We start from the raw sequence: 19,186 nt of genomic DNA, 5'->3' as shown, positions 1-19,186 counted from the left end.
AATCCCTCTATTGACTCAGGATCAATAAAAGTGCTGGCAGTCTCCTCCCAGGGCATCAGCTTAGCAGGTGAATGTGGACCCCCACCTGTCTCCCTGGCCCCCTCCTGTTGCTCGATAGGATGTTTCGCACCATAAAGCAGAGGTCGTCCCACCTCTTGCGGCAGTCACGCACGGTGCGTGGGCTGGTCCCCACGGCCGACACCTTCCGGGCAACCTCCTGCCAGATTTCCTTTCTTCTCATCTGGGCTTCTCGCTTCATATCATTGCTTTTCATATTGATCTCAGCGTCTGAAAAACGCTTCTTCCACTGCCGGGTGGTCGTCTTCCGGGTGGCCTTGGACATCCTCAGGGTTTTCCAACACAGCACCACACGAAAAGACTGGTGGTTAGGGAGGATGGCAATGGATTGTGTTTTTAAAGATGGCCCCCGGCCCATTTCCCGTTCCTGAGCGATGATGTAATTTCCGGGTTCGGTTTTGCGAACCCGGTATTAGCATGGTGGTATTACCGGGCCGGTATTTAGGAGTTGCTCTGAGGCGGTGCCGGTATCGGCGGGTCCTGTGATGCCACTATTGGGGGGTTGGAGGGCCTTTAGCGGCATGCTGGTATTACCATTTATTTTATTATTTTTTTATTTTTATTGGTTTGTTACAAACCTCTAAAAATAGATACAGAAAGGAGCAAAAAAGGAGAAAAGAAAAAGAAAAGGGCAGAAACGAATATAGAGCCATTATCTAACATGCAGTTGTCTAGTATGCCATTTTAAGTTAAAGACTTTCGCCAAGAAACAAAGGAAAGTTGCATGGCATATTTTCTTGAGACAGATGGAGATAAGAAATGGCTTCGGCAGATGCTGTATTATAAAGCCATTTCTAGTAGCTTCGACTTTTTAAATTCTAAGTTAGCTTCTGCCTTTAATAATTTTTCCACTATTGATTCTAGGAAGAAGGTTAGCTCAATTGTTAGACTACGATCCGAGTCTTGAGAAAGTTGTCTCCATCACTCTTCGATTGACAACAATGGTTTTTCCAGTATAAACCTTCAAAAGTGCTTTGTGCGTTCCTGTCTCAGAGTAGACCATGTTAGCGTTAGATGTTTCAAGGTTTCATCATCTTCTCCACAAAGTCGACACGTTAGAGAACTTACGCCAACCGCTTCCCGTATGCTCATATTTTCTCGGGTGGGAAATTGATTGAGACAATATTTCACAAAGATCGCTCTACGATTTTTGTCTGGAAATTTTTGTAGGTATGGTTGAGTCTCATTCAGTTTTCTCTCTCCTTTTGGCATCAGCTTCATAATGCTGTGTTTTTTACATGTGTCACCAGCATCGATCCAATCTTGGGTCCAGAGCAATGATTTAACCTTGTTTGGATTTTCTTGTAGCAGATGTTTGTCCACTCCTATATCACCAAGGATTTTTTCACAGCGTTGAACCCACATTGAGAGGACAGTGTCACCAAGCTCTTTAGACGGATCTTTTAAGATGTTGTATTGTAATTGTGGCTTCTTTGCGGATGCTTTGCGAAATTCATTTAACGTGTTCCACGTAATCCTCCCATTAATGGATAGGAGACTGAGCTCAGATCTTATACAGGCGGTTGGCATGCCTGAAGGTAATCGCAATACCTTGGACCAAAAAGAATTTTCTAGTGAGGCCCACACTTCCGCAGGACAACCAAAGGCACAGTCAGCTCCATGGATTAAGGCCGGGATGACTTTCATTTTATAGACGGTCAGAACGGGTTTTAATGAGTGTTTCCCATATTTCATGTTCACGATGCAGGCTTGCGCTGTCAATTGCTTGCATTTGGACTTGACTTTTTCCACCCATGGGGCATCATTGATGCTTGAGCTCAACAGCATACCTAGATACATTGATTGTTTATTTTGCTCAATTGTGCCTTCACCCAATTTCCAAGTGAACCTTTTTTTTCCCAGCAGGATCTTTGTTCTTTTGCAGATCTTGCAGGATTAAGATTTCTGATTTTTTCCTGTTCACATTTAAGCCGTTTAATTGTATGTATTGAGCTAGGATGCCAAATTTGCGTTGCAGACCTATTGGAGTCAGGTCCAAGAGGACTAGGTCATCCGCATACAGTAACCAGTGAACATCTTTTCCATTAACGTTTGGAGAGAAAATGTTTGCGTTTTTATATGCATCACCCAGGTCTGAGATGAATAGATTGAAAATAATTGAGGCCAGAGGGCAACCTTGTTTTACACCTCAATATGTTTTTATTGGACCTGATAAAGTGCCCTTTTATCCAACCTTATTTTTATCTCAGTGTTGGTGGTGTGTAATGCTTTTATTGCTAGAAGTAAGCTGTTTGGGCATTTCCAGTCGTACATTTTCTTCCAAAGTAGTTCTCTATCAATACTGTCAAATGCTTGCGACAGGTCCACAAATGCAATATAGATCTTTTTGTTTCTTTTTATTGCATCCATTTTGAGTATGTTCAACAGAAGAAGATTCAGATCACAGCCTACACCCTTAACGAATCCTGCTTGGCGACAGTCCAAATGGTTTGAGTCTTGGATCCACGTAAGTAGTTGTTTCTGTAATTGGGTTGCGAATATTTTTCTCAGCACATCTAATAAGGCAATTGGCTTGTAGTTTTTAGGTTCTGCACGGTTGCCTTTTTTGAAGATTGGGATAACAATCGCAGTTTTCCAGCTGGTTGGTATTTTTCCTTCATTGGCGATTACCGCAAACAATTTTGATAGAAAATTGGCCCATTCTTCAGGGTTTTGTTTGAGTATATGATTCGTTAGACCATCCGGTCCTGGTGCCCTTGAAGAGGAGCTTCGTTGGATACTCAGTAGAATGTCTTCTCTGTCAAAATGAAGGTCCCATTTTGGCAGGTGAGGCAGAGGAGGGTCAATGGTTGTGCTTTTTTTCTCGTACACTGTGTTATAGTGTTTGATCCAGTCTCTTTCACAGGCCATACTTAGTTGGATTGCGTCTTGGTTGCAATCAATGCTGTTTATTAACTTCCAGAACTCAGAAGAATGTTTGTTATTGAGGCTGGCAAGCATCGGTTCACTGTCATTTAGGCACATGATTGCTTTATGGGAGATTTGCCAGTTTTTGTATATTTTATTGGTGTTTTTGATCGCCTGCTTTTGTTGTTCACCTTTGAAATTTCTATGTTGCCTCAGTTCTTTTCAAAGTTGTTGCTTTCTTTCGAGGACTTGTTTGTCAAAGTGATGTTTCGGTTGAAAGGATGTTCTTCTCATTCCTTTATCTGTGAACTGCTGTAGAAGGCAGTTATATTCAACTCTCATTTCTGTTTCGTTAGTTGTGTACTTATCATAAGACTCTGTTAAGATCTTATCTTCTTGGGGCTTTATTCTTAGCCAAGATCTATTAGGTTCAGCTGTAACTTGGATGTTTGATTGTTGAGGCTTCTTGGTATTTACCATCTTTAGCGATAATTTTAGATGTCTGTGATCACTGTTTGAGTCAGCTGTGATTTTCAGTGACACAGCTCGTTGTTGTAGACTATCTGATATGAAAAAGTAGTCTATAGTAGAGGACTGATTCATGCTTCTCCAAGTTTTCCCTGGAGGAATGTCGCCTGTGATGTTCCCGTTCACAATGTTGATGTTTATTTCCTCAAGATCGGTACACCATTTTTTGGCCAATTTTTGTAATAGGTTTTTTGGTCCAGTGGCCTTTTTCTCATTCACACAGTCTAAATTAAGGTTGCCACAATAGATAATGTTCGCGTTTTGGTGGACACTATTTATTTCATCAATCAGGTCACACACCATTTTTATAAATGTGTGTCTTCCTGCGTTTTTGTGATGCCAATAAATATTGATAATATGAATTTGATTTGTGCTGTTATTTGTCTCATTTTTTGCAGCGATCACAGAATACTGTATAAACGGAGAGTGGTTTGATGAATTTACCAATTTCCAACCAGAATTTTTCCTGATCATGGTCAAAAGTCCAGCAGATGGGCGTCCCTTGGATCTTATGGCAGGATTTATTGCTATCTCATATGCGTTTGACATCGGCCAGTTAGCCATCCATGTTTCTTGGAAGCAGATGACAGTTAAGTCATCATTCCAATTTTTGTATCATTGAACAGATGTACGAAGCCTCTCGTGTTCCAAGATAAGATATTTGTGGTAGGGCCAGGTGGCCCATGTTGGCATTAGCTCGATTTATCACCTAAAAAACCAGCCAGTCAATTCCAGTTTGTGTTCTTAGGTAGATTCTCTGTATCTTGTGCTGCATTATTTTCATTTCTCATGGTATTGACGTTTCCATTTATCGTAATTTTGATTTGTTCACCAGGTGTGAATTGGGTTTGACTTTTAACACTACTTTCGCTTTCCGGCTGAGGAGCCTGAGGTCGCTTGCCTGTTAGATCCATCAACGTTGATGTTTGGACAGCAACAGCCTTCTCAACATTTTTTGCTTGATTTTTGTTTGCTTCAAATCCCTCTCTTGATGTATCTTCGGCAATTAATGCTGTCTGAGATGCGGCGCCTTCTTGATGAATGTCAAACCCCAGAGACAACATGAAGTGGATTGCATTAGTGAGGAGATCGCATATTAAGCTGGAATCGATGTGAAGCCGGACTTTGTCGTTCTGATGATCATTGACAAATTCAACAGTTTGAATGTCATTTGATTCTATGGAGCGCAGACCAGGCACATGGTGCAAAAGGCGTAATACGTTGTTAATGTTAGGCCATCCTTTGTGTCTTAGATTCGTTCAAGAATCAAAACGTGCCTTCCAGGTTTTTTGTGTTTCTCAGTTCGCTGACTATTTTTTTGGCTAGCATATCTCCTTGTTCCATCAGTTCTGGTGAAAGTTGTTTTTAATTTGAGATCCTTCGGGCAAGATTTGAGATCCCTCTGGCAAGATTGTCTCGAGGAGTCATGAGATGAAATATGGAACCTGTGGGATTCAACGGCATCCTTCTCCTTCACATCATCCAATGAGTGTCTTAGGGAGTTTCTGTCGTATGTAGTTTTAACCACTCCACTTAAGGCTCCTTGCCGCTTTCATTTCTCATCCAGGGTCTCAAATTTAGCCTCTTGTTGTATTGTATTTGGGGCTTTAGTATCATCCATGGGGAGTATTAGATGGCAGATTCTTCCACCTTTTGTTAAATCTTGTGTGATTTTTGCCGTTGGTTTATCATCTGGATGTACTATGGGGGGTTTTGCACACTTTTCTACAGCTTGCTCATCGATTTCTTCATAGCAAGGTTCTTCTTAATTAGTGGATAAGTTGAGAAGCTCAATCTGTAAACTCTCCACACTTTCATCCACGGTGATTGTTTCTTCGATTATTGTCTTTTCATTTGATTTTGGATTTGGCAGAACTTTTTAATGGTTTTCGCTAGCCTCTTCTGTGTTTACGAAAACATTTACTGCCTTCAGATTTCTAAGGAATTTCCTTGAACCCAAGTTATTTCGTTTCCTTTTACATTTTTTATTTTTTTTCCAGGGTTTGGTTTGAGTTGGCCGGGTTTGGCTTTTGGAATATGTCATATGTTTTGTCCTTGCTTGGATTTTGATCAGGTAAGTTTCCAATGCTTGAGCCAAGACAGCCGACTCCATTATCCACGGATGGAGGAGGCGTGTTGATCCCGGTCGGTTCTTTGGGAGCGCTCACAATCTTTTCCTTTTCATGTTGGTCAAGAGGAGTTTGGTTGGCCTGAGGGCCCTTGAAGATGGCAACACCAGATCCTATGATGCCATTGGCATTGGCAGATGTAGTTGGGAGCGTCTCAATTGGAAGTGTGTTGCAGGAGCCGATTGCAATCTTCATCTTTTCAAGTTGGTTAGAGGTATTTGGTTGCAACGGGACAGGATGAGCTGTATGGTCATCATTCACTGAAGTAGGAGGTGGGCAGGACGTAGATGGCCAGTGTGCCACAGTAGGACAAGGATCTTTTAAGTTGGACGGTCATTGACTTCCCCTTCCTCTGAGTGAGCTTGCACCACTTCCTTGGCTGTTTGTCGGATTTGTGATGGTATTGGGTTGGCAGTAGAACTCATAAATTGTTGAGTCAGTCCATCATTCACTGGCTTTTTATTTCCAGCTAACTTCGGTGACGGGTGCAGGTTTGAATTTGCAGGTACTTCTGCTTCATCCCTTCTCAATTTTTGACTTTGTTTCAATAGTCCCAAGGCTTCTCTTGTTACCTCAGCTAGAACTCTCTTGTCCTCGATATTGATTCTCTTTTGGTCTACTAAATCCTTCAAGGACTGATCTATTCTTTGGATATTTTCCCATAATTTGGCAGTTGCCAAGCTACATGGGCATTGAGCAAGGGCATTTTTGAGTTCATCAGGGCAGACAGAGTTGACAGATCTTTTATGTTCTCATTGATTTGCTCATACATCTTGAGCATAGGAGCCATTGCTATTGTCAATGAGGACATAACAAAGGGTCTTAGGTCGTTTAGTGCATCCTTAATTAGTTTCTGAATGTGAGCATCTTTCATAATATGTTTTGATGAGGCTCTATTTAGTGTACGTTTTATTTTTAAATTGTTCTGTTGTTTCTCTGGTGAATTCGAAATAGATTCATCATTGCTGGATGACTCTGACCTCTCCTCTGTACTCAAAGTGGCAGTGTCCTTAAATGGAATAACTCCCCCCTGGTTGTTAGAATTAGATTTTGGGGGAGAGCTCTTGTTATTTGGCCTGGCTCTGTTCTGTGAGCATTCGAAAGGAGGTGACAAGCTTGAGCCGACACGTCTTCTTTTTCTTGCACCTACTGGCCAGTTAGTCCAAGGAGTAGATTCTTTGACCAGAAACAATGGTGATTGTTGTGGTCTCCAGGGCTCAATTTTAGGATCCTCCAAGTTAGATTTCAAGTCACTGGAGGCAGATGGTTTTGAGGTTAGTGATCCATTCAATTCTGTTAAGTCCAACAACAGTTTGTTCACAATGGCCAGTGAGTTTCGCCATTTGGCAGGAGATTGCGACATTTCTCGTTCTCCTGTGAGGTAAAGCTCACCGTCTCGTCTTGGCATGGGGCGTCATTGTGTTTTAGCAGATTTTTCAGCGATGATGTATTACTTTCAGTATTTACATCTGGCGCTTCCAGTAATGGGATGTCTTCCATGACCTCATTATCGTTTTCAACTAGCTCTAGGATGTGTGTGGGAGAGGCTGTGTCTGATCTATAGCATCTGTAAGTACTGGGGGGGCCTCTTGGGGAAGCCATCGCACACTCCAACCAAGCACTTGTGCTCTCAGCTGACACTTTCTGGGCACAGACACCCCACATACCCCTCTCTGTGCTTCCGCAACCGGACTGACCGCCTGCGCAGCACGTGCAGCCAGCTCTCGCAGCTGCCGCAGAAAAGTCACAGGATCAACTCCTTCAGGAGCCACGGGGGGAATGTCTACCCTCCCCTGCGCGCTCTGTTCTCTTTGATGGATTTGAAAGCGGCCAGCTGAAGCAACAACCTCCGCCGCCGCTCCAACACACCAGCAGCCGGCCGCGGCAACGACACACTCTCCTGCGGCACTCATCACACCTGCCCCCACAGGTGAGATCTCATTCGAGAATATAGACTTGCAGTTTTTTGGGGTGGGATGAGTTTGGAGTAAGCCGGCATTACTGTGTGGCATGTGTGCGGACTCCCCCGCATTGGCAAACATGTCGGAATAATTTATAGCGGGTTTAATTGTTAAATGTCACGGTAGGGAAATTATACGAGGGGCAGGGGAGGTGAAGCCGCATGCTTTTCTTACTTGTGGAGCCCCAGGGGCCTCTTCTGGCTGACTCATGATGTCAGGCGTTTTCATGGTCTCTCCTCGCTGAGTACGTCGGAGTTGTAGTCGTGTTAATGGGTGATGGATTATGCGTTGTGGATACTTCTCACGGTTCATGCCGTTCAGGCGCTGGGTCAAACAGAAAGGTGCCTCACAAGCCTCGTGAGCCTCCAGAGACTCACGAGACTCTGCACCGACTCTGCGCCACTCCGCGGGTAGCAGGGGTTTTTATGGAATCCACACCCCTCACAAAATAGTGGAGATAGAAAGAGGACAAGCAATCCACTAGCAGGAACTCCAGGGAAACAGAGTATCAGAGACTCACGAGACTCTGCACCAACACTGCGCCGCTCCGCGGGTAGCAGGGTTTTTTATGGAATACACACCCCTCACAAAATAGTGGAGAAAGAAAGAGGACAAGCAATCCACTAGCAGGAACTCCAGGGAAACAGAGTATCAGAGACTCTGCGTGTTCAGACGAGCACGGACCCGCACTTACCGGCATGCCGGTAATGAACCCGTTTTTACCGGGCTACTCGTAATGAGGCCAAATATGTTTTACGTGGATAGTTCTACTGCTAGGAATTAAAAGGGAGAATTAAAATCTGCTTATACAGATTTGCAGTAACAGAATGTGGGCAGTTAATTAACTCCTTCATGCACCATAACAAGGGATAAGTGGGTAAACATGATTACAGATTTGCGCTATACTTTTGGAATGGTACATGATTATGGATGTTTTTATGGAAGGAAAGCGTTTTTCTAACAGCAGCAGGTGCTCAAGTAACAAAATTAAAATTGGCCATTTTGTAAGTGTCCTCTTAAAATCAGTAATGTTAGCTAAAGAAATAGTGAAAATAGAATAAAGAAATAAAATGTGCCGCACACCAAACCCCTAGAGATGATGTTAGACTAGGGAATGCACTCACAGATGAAACATCGAGAATGGCTACCCTTTCCCTTGAAATTGTGGCAATGAAAATGATACCATAAAAGGCAAATGAAGTCTGAAAATCCACATATGATACACTTTAAAATTTAGCCGAGATACAGGAGCAAGTCCCAGGTACATGGAACAGAGAAGGATGTTCCCTTCAAAGCGATAAGTTGTGGCAGTCACGTGAAGGACATTTTGTTGTTCCCAAAGCACTGGCATATTATTTTGTGTGAATGCTGTAGAGTGAGGCATACATTGCAAACAAAGTAATGACAACACAGATAAGGAAGCAATGGTATGCTCCAGGTTTTTTCATTAGTAATGTAACAAATTGTCTGCCACTGTTTATTTTCCCAACAACTAAACATAGGAAAATCAACAAATATGAAGCAAGGGGAACACCCGCGTTCATGGTGCCATTTGAACAACTTCAATGTCCTTACATTCAGAGGTGAAATGTGGAAGGCCTAGAGTTTGTGTTGGCTATTCTTGCTATGATCTCAAAATGGATTAAGACATATCCAATATGTAAGGCAGAATATCTGGCGGTGCAGAGGTGTTTATACATGATTTTACCTCTAGGTGAGTGTCAATAGCAACAGAGGCACGCACGTCATGGGGAAACTAAAACAGGAGCTGTGCAAAGAAATACATACAGAGATGCTCCATTGCCGTTTCCACTCACAATCAACAGGGCTGATGAAAGACAAACATTTCTTGAAATTGTAGAAGTAAAATTGTGAAAATATGTACAGAAAATGGTTTGATGATTTGAAGTGGCCAAGTGCACTGCTAACAGGTCTGATGAGTATGTGAGGGCCAGCAAACAGTAAAATGATTGAATCTACATGAGGTACTCATGGGCAGGCTGATGCATCTGTAAGGGTTTTCACCAGTCCCCCTGATCTATGGAAATTGACTGTTGCTGCAGTACTTAATTACTGCAAAGAATAAGTAAAAGTTGTTAAATGTGTATGTCAGCACATGCAAGATGCACTACTGAAGAGACCAACGCATTTCAACCCAACCAGAAAATCTTTCTGAAGATGCACTGCAGGAGCAATTGTTTGAAAAGCTGGTACTCTGTAAGAATGTCATTGTATAGACACATGTCCCACATATTAGGTGTCTGATTCTGATGTTTCTCCTAGCTTGTTGGTGTTGTTGGTGGTTGTCTTTTTCTCTTTTCTATGCTGGCACTTAGGTGAGAGGAAATGTAGAGACCTATCATTGAAAAATGTGCCATACAGCATGAGCAAAGAAATTTACAAGAAATACATCAAAATAGACAGTGGTGGAGAAAGAGCTCCTTTATGATTTAACAGGGAGGACATTGTGGGACCGATTCTTATGAATGTGGGATCACATTATCTGGGATTTATTCCTGGTGTACGGTAATGCACCTCCTGGGAGATACCCTATGTGTGGAGAGCTTTGCCAGAGTGGTTACCAACAAACTGGGAGCGCAAAGTACTTGTGAAGGTAGTACTTACTCCAGTATGGGATAGGTAGAGAGTTATTTAGAAAAATGAAGTAAAGCCTTTTGAAGTGCCAAAGAAGGTTCAGGAAATAGGAGCACTAGACCAACAAAGAAAATAAACTTGACCGAATACTGCTCTAAATATGTGCATTTCCTTGACACATCTATACAGCAAAGCCTCACAGTGCAACACAGGTGTCAAAATAGCAATCAGCAAAGATCCTGTGTGGGCTATGAGAACAGTTTAGAGGTGAGCTATATTATTGAAAAAGTTAGAAACAAGGTTGTTAACAGGAAGCTGTGTGTCTTTCAATGATGGCACGGTGCCAAAAACCTTCTAAAAATGAGTTGTCAACAAACCACTATTGTAGTGGTGATGACAAAATCAACTTCCGGTACAAATTGCCATTTAAAAGAACAAACATATGCACTGTCATTCAGCAAGGGCTTCATTGTGTTACTAAGCCAGATATTCTGAAAGAAGTAATTGTTATATAACCACAGATGCCTTGGTAAAAATATGTTCATAATGGGACTGACCGAGAGAAGTGGGCAGTGTTTAACACACCTGCCTTGGCTTGGTGCATTTTGTCTTGCTGATAATTTCAAGGAACATCTCATTTCCCATATTGTTCAACAGGGACGGAGATCAGGTAAGCCCAGCAGAATGACATCCTGTCTAAAAGGAAGTGGACTTGGAGAACCCTAGAATAGAACATCTGGAATAGGATCAACTCAGTGGTCTTACCTTGGAATATGTTCAAGTGAAGTATGCATGAGAAGTTAGGGGTTTTAGCCAAATAAATGGGACTCAAAACATGGTCATAACTGTCCAATGCAATGCAGGTCTAGAGCAAGTCCAAATTATATAATATCAGTGCAGTATAACCGAAAGTGTGCTAATAAATCCAACTAGTTTTCTTCATTTGAAATAGTCTTCATATAGTATTCTGCTTAGAAAGAATACTATGCAACACTAAAAAATACTAGCTATAGTTTTCGAATACAATAAAAAGACAAGCTAAACACTACAAGCAGTATTCGACTTTGTTAAGGGGACTAGCTAAGATCGATCCGTGATGAAGTCAGCCACCAGTCCAGGCTAAGAGCGCTGATGGAATATTCATCAGTACCAGTAACATTGTAGCCGCAGAGATACTCATGGAAATTTACAAGCTTGGACTGCGACATCCAAACAGCAAGATGCTCATTCAGTGCTTATGGGCCCATCTGAGAACTGTGAGTGCAACGATATTGGAAGACTCTAGGAATTTGGTCAAGCTGTAAATAGGACTGGGTGGAGTACATAGAGATCGGGGAGGTGCAGATTCCAGGAGACATGAATCAATATGTATTGAGTGCATCTGAAATGAAATAGGACTTGTAGAGTGGTAAAGGAACAGACTGAACTCTGTGGCCATAAGATCCTCCTAAAAAGGGTAATTTCCATACAGCGTACAGAAATGGACAGAACGACGGGTCTAGCATCTACATCCCAAAAATGTGGGCCTGAGTACCAAAACCTCTTGGATTTTATATTGTTTTATACAATGAGCCTTACACAAAAAAGTATTTATGATACATTTAGTTGGCTAAGTTAACAATGCACTTCTTATTGATTCATCCGGCAACCTTGGATGGCATGGCTTTACAGCAAAATCAGAGAACTGTACTTATAAGCTCAGCCAGCCACCCACATCTAACACCCACATGTCTCACATGCGGGTTTTCAAGCGGCATTGCCTGCCTTCAATTTTGATGTTAAACATGGGAATTGGGCATCTTGAACCCTGGACAGCACACAATGTAATAGGTACACCCTTAACTTAAATTCTGCAAGCTTTTATGCATGCTAAGAAAAAACAACAGCCATCACAGGCAGCTCTCCTTTGAAACCCCTTTTGAGGTTTCCATTAAGCCTCTTACCTCTCTTTTGTGTTCACAGATTGGTTTGAGGGGAAGCAGTCTGCTACTTCTCTTGCTGGCTAAGCTAGGCATGGTGAATCTGAATCGTGAACACACCAGCAGAGTTGGAGAAGCCTATAAGGAAGAGCCTGGGACATGGCCTCAGCCAGTAATCTATACTGATAAAGCATACTTTGAGGAAAGTTCACAGAATGATATAAATAAATGGAAATCGTAACAGGATCACAACTGACCAATGTAGATTGAAGCCTAGGGGAAGTCCATTCATAGAAGATTTAAGCAGTATAACGAAAAATGCATTAATAATGTGGTGGCCATAAAATTGATACGGAATTAGAAGTTCCCTTGACCTTTGAAATACCAACTCTTCTGTATCTTCCCCTAACAAATACTCTGGTATGTTTTTGCCATTTGTTTCATGTATTTTGCCAATGTTCAATAATTTTGACTGTATTTTATGTTGAAATTATGAATGCGTAAATCAATCTGTTTATCATTCACCAGTTTAATCAGTAACTAATAAGCGACCTTTGGCCCTACACAACATAGACATTATGCATTCACATGGACAATAAGTTGGTAACTTTCCAGCTTCACTTTGACTCAAAACATTGGCTTAATTACTATAAAATTTAGATAGGACTGCTCCGGAACCTCCTAACTCCTTTCATTTGGAAGAATGGTTTCAAGGAACAAAATTAATGTTTTGAGCAGTGTCTAAACACTAGTAGCACCCGGCAGGGGGGAACCAGCCAATCAGGTGGCTAGGAACACTGGTTTAAGCCCACGTTCCAAGCCACCTGATGGCCTGCTCCCCCGCTGCAATCTTCTTTGTACCCCATCCGCTTTTTTAAAATGCGTAATCCCCTTGACCCCAAACTAACATTTTTGCAGCTGCGGCAGCACTTGCAGCCAGTGCCGCACCTTCCTCTCTGCTCTGAAAGGCTGCCATGGAAAGGGAAGAGGGGTTTCAATGGCAGCTATGTTGGTAAAGGATTTTCCCCCATACAACGGGATGCAGCGCGCGTCTCATTGTAGGAAGGAAAACTCTTTTTTTAGCACCCCAGGTTGCTGCTTTGGTAACCCAGGCTGCTAATGGTGGCTAATGGCTAATGGTAGGTAATGGTAGCTAATGGCTAATGGCTAATGGTGGTGGTAGTAGAGCACGTCACAAGGTACCCGGCAGGGGGAAACAAGCCAATCTGGTGGCTAGGAACACCAGTGTAATCCCACGTTCCAAGCCACCGGACGGCCGGCTCCCGCGCTGTGATCTTCAGACCCCATGTCCCCTTTTTTAAAATGTTTAATCCCACTGCCCCAAACGTACCTTTTTGCGGATGCGGTGGCACTTGCCGCCACTGCTGCACCTTCCTCTCTGCTCTGAAAGGCTGCCATGGAAAGGGAAGAGGGGTTTCAATGGCAGCTATGTTGGTAAAGGATTTTCCCCCGTACAACGGGATGCAGCGCGCGTCCCATTGTAGGAAGGAAAACTCTTTTTTTAGCACCCCAGGTTGCTGCTTTGGTAACCCAGGGTGCTAATGGTGGCTAATGGCTAATTGTAGGTAATGGTAGCTAATGGCTAATGGAGGTGGTAGTAGGCCATGCCACAAGGTGCCAGGCAGGGGGGAACCAGCCAATCAGGTGGCTAGGAACACCAGTGTAATCCCACGTTCCAAGCCACCGGGCGGCCGGTTTCCGCGCTGCCATCTTTAGGCCCCCGTCCCCTTTTTTAAAAGGTTTAATCCCCCCACCCCCAAACATACCTTTTTGCGGATGCTGCGGCACTTGCCGCCACTGCCACACCATCCTCTCTGCTCTGAAAGGCCGCCATAGAAAGGGAAGAGGGGTTTCAATGGCGGCTATGTTGGTAAAGGATTTTCCCCCGTACAACGGGATGCAGTGCTCGTCCCGTTGTAGGAAGGAAAACTCTTTTTTTTAGCACCTTGCTTTGGTAACCCAGGGTGCCAATGGCCTTAACACCCGATCTGGGCCACCATATAGGGCGTTAACGCCACATTCTGTCTTTCTGACAGACATGTAAGCCATAATCTTATGTCAGAACGACTTTGTATATTATAGTTACCTACAATACAATATTCAAGGATCATGCAATTCTCTAACAATGTCAATACATTTTCTATGATATTTGGGCAACATTTCTAAAAACTATTTTAGGAGAAGTGTATTTTAAAAGATGAAAAAATGTCCACTTCCATGAATTGTTGTACAAGACTATAGAGTGCAATGACACATTACCATATTCAAAGTGACCGATGTTGAATAATTAACTTAATTTACTTACCAGAATTGACAGGAGCCCCTGCAGGTTTCCGTAATGTAGTTGCAGGATCCTGTCGTGAAATTGCTAGGTAAAATGAAAGAAGTAGCATCATTAGTATGTTCCTCTATTGATGTACAAAAAAAACGAGCTCATAAAATATTGTGAACGGTGGTTATAATGCAGTGGATATAGAGTACTTAAAATAGAGGTGTAGTGACCAGTCTTAAAAGACATCCACATAGTTACAGAGTCTATTAATTACAGAGTAGTATTTTTGTCATTTAAACATTGAAAATTAAAGTGGACTTGTAATTTGTCATGTTTAATTATGGTTTTGTCACGCCATAGAATGTACTTCATGTTAACCAAATGAGTGCAATAATACCGCAAAAACCTATATTGCCAATTCCCTGATTAATGATTTCAGTGGCATTGTAATGAGATTGATCTCCTATTCCCATTTACTTCCAAAATGTCTGGATTCTGTGAAGAGGAATCAAATCTGCTCTGAGGTATTCTACCTGGAGTGCCCATCTCTTCAAAAGTGCTACCTTGTGCTTTTTCGTGCCAAATAATATTTACATATAAATAAGATAGTGTACCTAAAAAGAAGGTATACTGTAAACAGGACCAACTTGTATGGGATATATAGTGCCACCTGCAGTTTCTCTGCACCTAAAGCCATCACCTTTCAACCTGCTGGTAATACACTCCTTCTTAAGAACAAGGAATCCTCCAGGACGCAATGTCCTGATGCCATTCTTTGAGCCACTTTACTGGAGTAGAACATGTCTGCCCTCTGAATTGTCGAGACATATTTTGTGACCCAGTCCTGCAACTCCTATGGTTCAGTCAGAGAGCTTTAAATTAATACACGAGAAGTACTGATTTGAGAAGAATTCATTTTCTTTATAGCGTCGTGCCGTGAGACATGTAATGCAACATGGGAATTAGTCACCTGAGCAAGCACAATCGACTCATCTAGGCAAACCCTTTACCTACACCTATGCTACAAACTGACGATTTGCTGCTTTGTTTTAGTGTTCATGCCTTTACCAGGGAAAACAGATATAACCATATTTAACACACATATTAACATTTTGAGAAGAGGTGGAAGAAATGAGGAAATGATAAGCAGAATATGAGTGGGAGCAATAGTCAATAATGGTCACTACTACATTTTATAGTAAGTCAGCCACTTTTTTATATTGAATCTTTTAATTGAAATGTAGCTCTGCCAATTCATATCATGCACGTTATTTAAGTGTTGTGATCTACAGGATAAAAAGGCTTTGTTTATTCAATCGAAGTTAAAGTGGCTTTGCCAATTTGGAGCAAAAGTGAACCTAGTATTTGGGTTGCTACATTACCCTTAGAAGACCTTTGTAGCTTTATTGAGTTTGGTTGGTGTACCTTTTATCTCCACAGGGTACCGAAGCAGAAAAAAGTACTAGCACAAATAATTGCAGTGTCTCCTGTTGTCAGACCATAGTCAAGGTAGTTCAATCCAAGGCGTGTTTTCATAAGCTATAAGTGCATGTGAGTCATCTCCAACAAAAACAAAATGTGAGTCCTACCGTGAGAGCAATCACAGTCTGTTCACGTGCCCTTTTATTAGTATTGCTTCTGCTATCACAGCCACCCCCCACTTCCACAAGAGGGTGTATAAAGAACGTTTCACTTAGATATGGATACCAACGACAAAATAGGAAATTATGTCCTGCTGTTTGCTTTTACACCAGACCACAGGAGCAATGGGGACATGTAGACTCTCTGGGCCACCAGGTCTTCCAGTGACCACCAGATCTCCAGAGAATGTTTAAACAAAATCAAGCCAATGGAGTCCGTTGACAGGAAAAGTGCAGCCAGAGCAAGCATGGCTCAACGTTGTTCATGGACATTATTCAGTGGTTTGATGATGGAGGAGATGACCTCGGTGATCTCGCCCATAGTCTGTTACATGTGTACGCCTCATCAGCATTGTTATCTGCAGATCTGTCTTATACTATTTCATGCAATAGAACTTACACTGTCTGTACATGACTGCTCCTTTTGACTTCTATGATACTAGTGTGGCCACATGATTTGTTAATCTATTATATTATTATTGATGATTTATAAACATGCACATTTGTGGACAAAAGCTAGCTCATGGGGCAGAAGGGGAAAGTTACCGGAGGGAAGTACATATTTTACAATAAGTTTAACAAAATAACATTGCATTATCTCAGTGGATTCAGGGGGAAGGAAGTGGAGGGTAGTCAATTTGTAGTTGTTGATTAGCCACTTTCTAGGAATCCATGCGCTTAACGGTCAGCAGAACCAGTACATGGGATATATAGAGCGACAAAAGAAGTGCTAGGTGTTGCCATATATGATTGCCCCAGGCCGCTCATCACATCACACATGCACCTGATGAAATAAGGCACTGACACGTCTGCTCTGTTTGGGGTCCCAGCGGCGAATGAAGCCTTACGGTCCTCATTTATTTTAACCCGCATGCGCGAGCCGGAACGAGGCTCGCACATGCGTATAAACAGTAATACGCTACGTAACATCTCTCCTTTTCTTTAAACAAAAAGAACAACAACACATCAACAGTGCAACAACTCAACATGAGTTAACTCAGATTACCACCACAGCGCTCTAGGCATCGGTGTCCATGATATAGTCCTTGAATTGAGCTGGACGCCGACGCGCTTCTCGCCTCGGTATCTCCGGCTGTCGTCAGGGGCCGGACGTGGCGTTCCCTTGATGGGGATTCTCCGCTCCCATCCTGTTCCTCAGTTGTTGGGGTGGCCTCGATGTTCTCAGACTTGAGTTCCTTCTGGCGGGTTAACTTCGATCTTTTTGAAGTAGGACACATTCCGGGTCACAGTTCCTCTCTCGTTAGCAGCAGTTATCATTGATCCTTTCACATGTGTCACCCCCCAAGGGCTGAGGTTCATACGTGAGGGACATTTTCCCTTCAGGACGTCTGTTTCTCATCAGCACAGTGTCTCCTACGGTGATGTTCTTGTCTTGTAGATTTCTCCGACTGATTTCTCTCTCATTCTTGGCCTGTCGCTCCTGTCGGACTCAATAATAATAATAATAATAATAATAATAATAATAATAATAATTTGGCATTTATATAGTGCTACGAACCCTCATGTATCTGAGCGCTGCTTATTATTACCCACGGTGTATGGCGCTCATTTATAGACCTCGGAAGGATGAAAGGCTGAGTTTGGCCCCGCCGGGATTCAAACCTGCGTTAGCAGGATCAACACGGATGTCAAAGCGAGCTCTCTACTCGCTGTGCCACTTGACCGGCTAATCATTATCGATTACCCCAGGTTCTCTTCCCTCCACCTCGGGTATCAGACCTCTGGGACAGCGCTTAAACAATGCCTCCGCCGGTTATACCCCTCTGAATTGGTGTGGGGTTGCCCTATACTCTCTCAGGAACTCGAAGAAGTTCTGGCGTAACTCCCCTCCCCCATTTAGTGAAATACGGAAAACTTTGTTCAATGTCCTCATGAACCTTTCTGCTTCCCCATTTGCTCTTGGCCAGAGAGGTGTCACTCTTCGATGCCTTATGCCATGGTCCTGCATGTACTTGGCAAATTGCTGCCCCTGGAACGGTGGGCCATTGTCTGAGCAAAGTTCGTATGGGAACCCATGTGTAGCGAACATTTTCTCCAGCGCCAGATTAGTATGGTCGCATGCCGTCGACTCCACCAACTCGCTCTCTGGGTATACCATTGCTATAAAGTACATCCCCTTTCCCTTGGACCCAAAGTCTACGTGCATGGTTCCCCATGGTTACTCACTTCTTTCCATGGATTGTATTGTGGGTGCCCTCTCGAATGGGCTGGCAGCTTGGCATGGAATGCATACGCGCACAAACCCGTCTAAACACGCTTCTCTAGGTCCGTAAACCATACCTTGGCTCTCAACCTTGCTTTAGTTTTCGCCGCCCCTTGGTGCCCTTTGTGGGCTACCTCTAACACCTTCGCCACCAGGGAGCCAGGGATGACAATTTGCCGTCTCCTCAATATCAGCCCTTCCTCTGACAGCCCTTCCTCTGACATAGAGAGTTCGTTTCGGGCCTTCCACAGTGCTTGCAGGTCTTGTTGTGCCCCCGTCTCTCGTCTGGTGCTGTTAGCTAACATGTCTTTCCATTCCCCGCTGTCCATGGCTGTCCGAATGATCTGGAATACCTCATCTGTTTGCGACACAGCTACTATCTCTTGAAGTGAAAGTGCCACGGGCATGGCGGCTTCTACGACATTGCGAACCGCTTCGATGCAGTCAACCACCTCTGGATTTTCTTGCGTGCGCCCAGCCCCCAACTGCAGGGTTGTTGGTGCTTGGCCAGTACTGTAGTTTTACCCCATAGTCAATCAGGGACAACATCCACCGCTCAATTCGCGGGGGTGGTTTTCGAGGATCCACCTGCCATGATGGGTATTAGTGGTTTGTGGTCTGTGATAACTACCACCTGTTTCCCCAGGTTGTATAACCTGAAGTGTTTACACCCCCACAGGATGGCCAGTGCCTCCCTCTCAATTTGCGAATACCTCCTTTCTGTATCCGACAAAGCTTTGCTGGCATAAGCAATGGGGTGCATTTGCCCCTGGGTATCTGCTTGTAGAAGCACTGCACCCAGTCCTACAGGGCTGGCGTCTACCACAATCTCGGATTCCCTTTCTGGATTAAAGTATGCCATTGTTTCCTTGCATGTTAGTGCCGTTGAAATGTCCGTGAATGCTTTCTGTTCTTTGGAGGTCCATGCCCAGACCATTCTGTCCAGAGTCT

At 43.3% G+C, this 19,186-nt stretch overlaps 1 protein-coding gene across 5 annotated transcripts in view; it reads right to left on the bottom strand.

Annotated features, from left to right (window-relative positions):
• Positions 1–19,186, bottom strand: part of VIT (vitrin) — a 2,362,557-nt gene that overhangs the window by 707,881 nt on the left and 1,635,490 nt on the right. For all 5 annotated transcript variants that reach the window (XM_069607358.1, XM_069607362.1, XM_069607360.1 and 2 more), the window contains one exon: positions 14,405–14,467. In XM_069607358.1, the coding sequence (XP_069463459.1) occupies positions 14,405–14,467 (63 nt within the window). The remainder of the gene's footprint in view (positions 1–14,404; positions 14,468–19,186) is intronic.

Source organism: Ambystoma mexicanum, chromosome 4q (genome assembly GCF_040938575.1).
Source record: "Ambystoma mexicanum isolate Mex_15411 chromosome 4q, UKY_AmexF1_1, whole genome shotgun sequence".
In the NCBI taxonomy this organism is placed as follows: Eukaryota; Metazoa; Chordata; class Amphibia; order Caudata; family Ambystomatidae; genus Ambystoma; species Ambystoma mexicanum.
The sequence above is the reverse complement of the archived record's forward strand: the minus strand, read 5'-3'. Positions and strand labels throughout refer to the sequence as shown.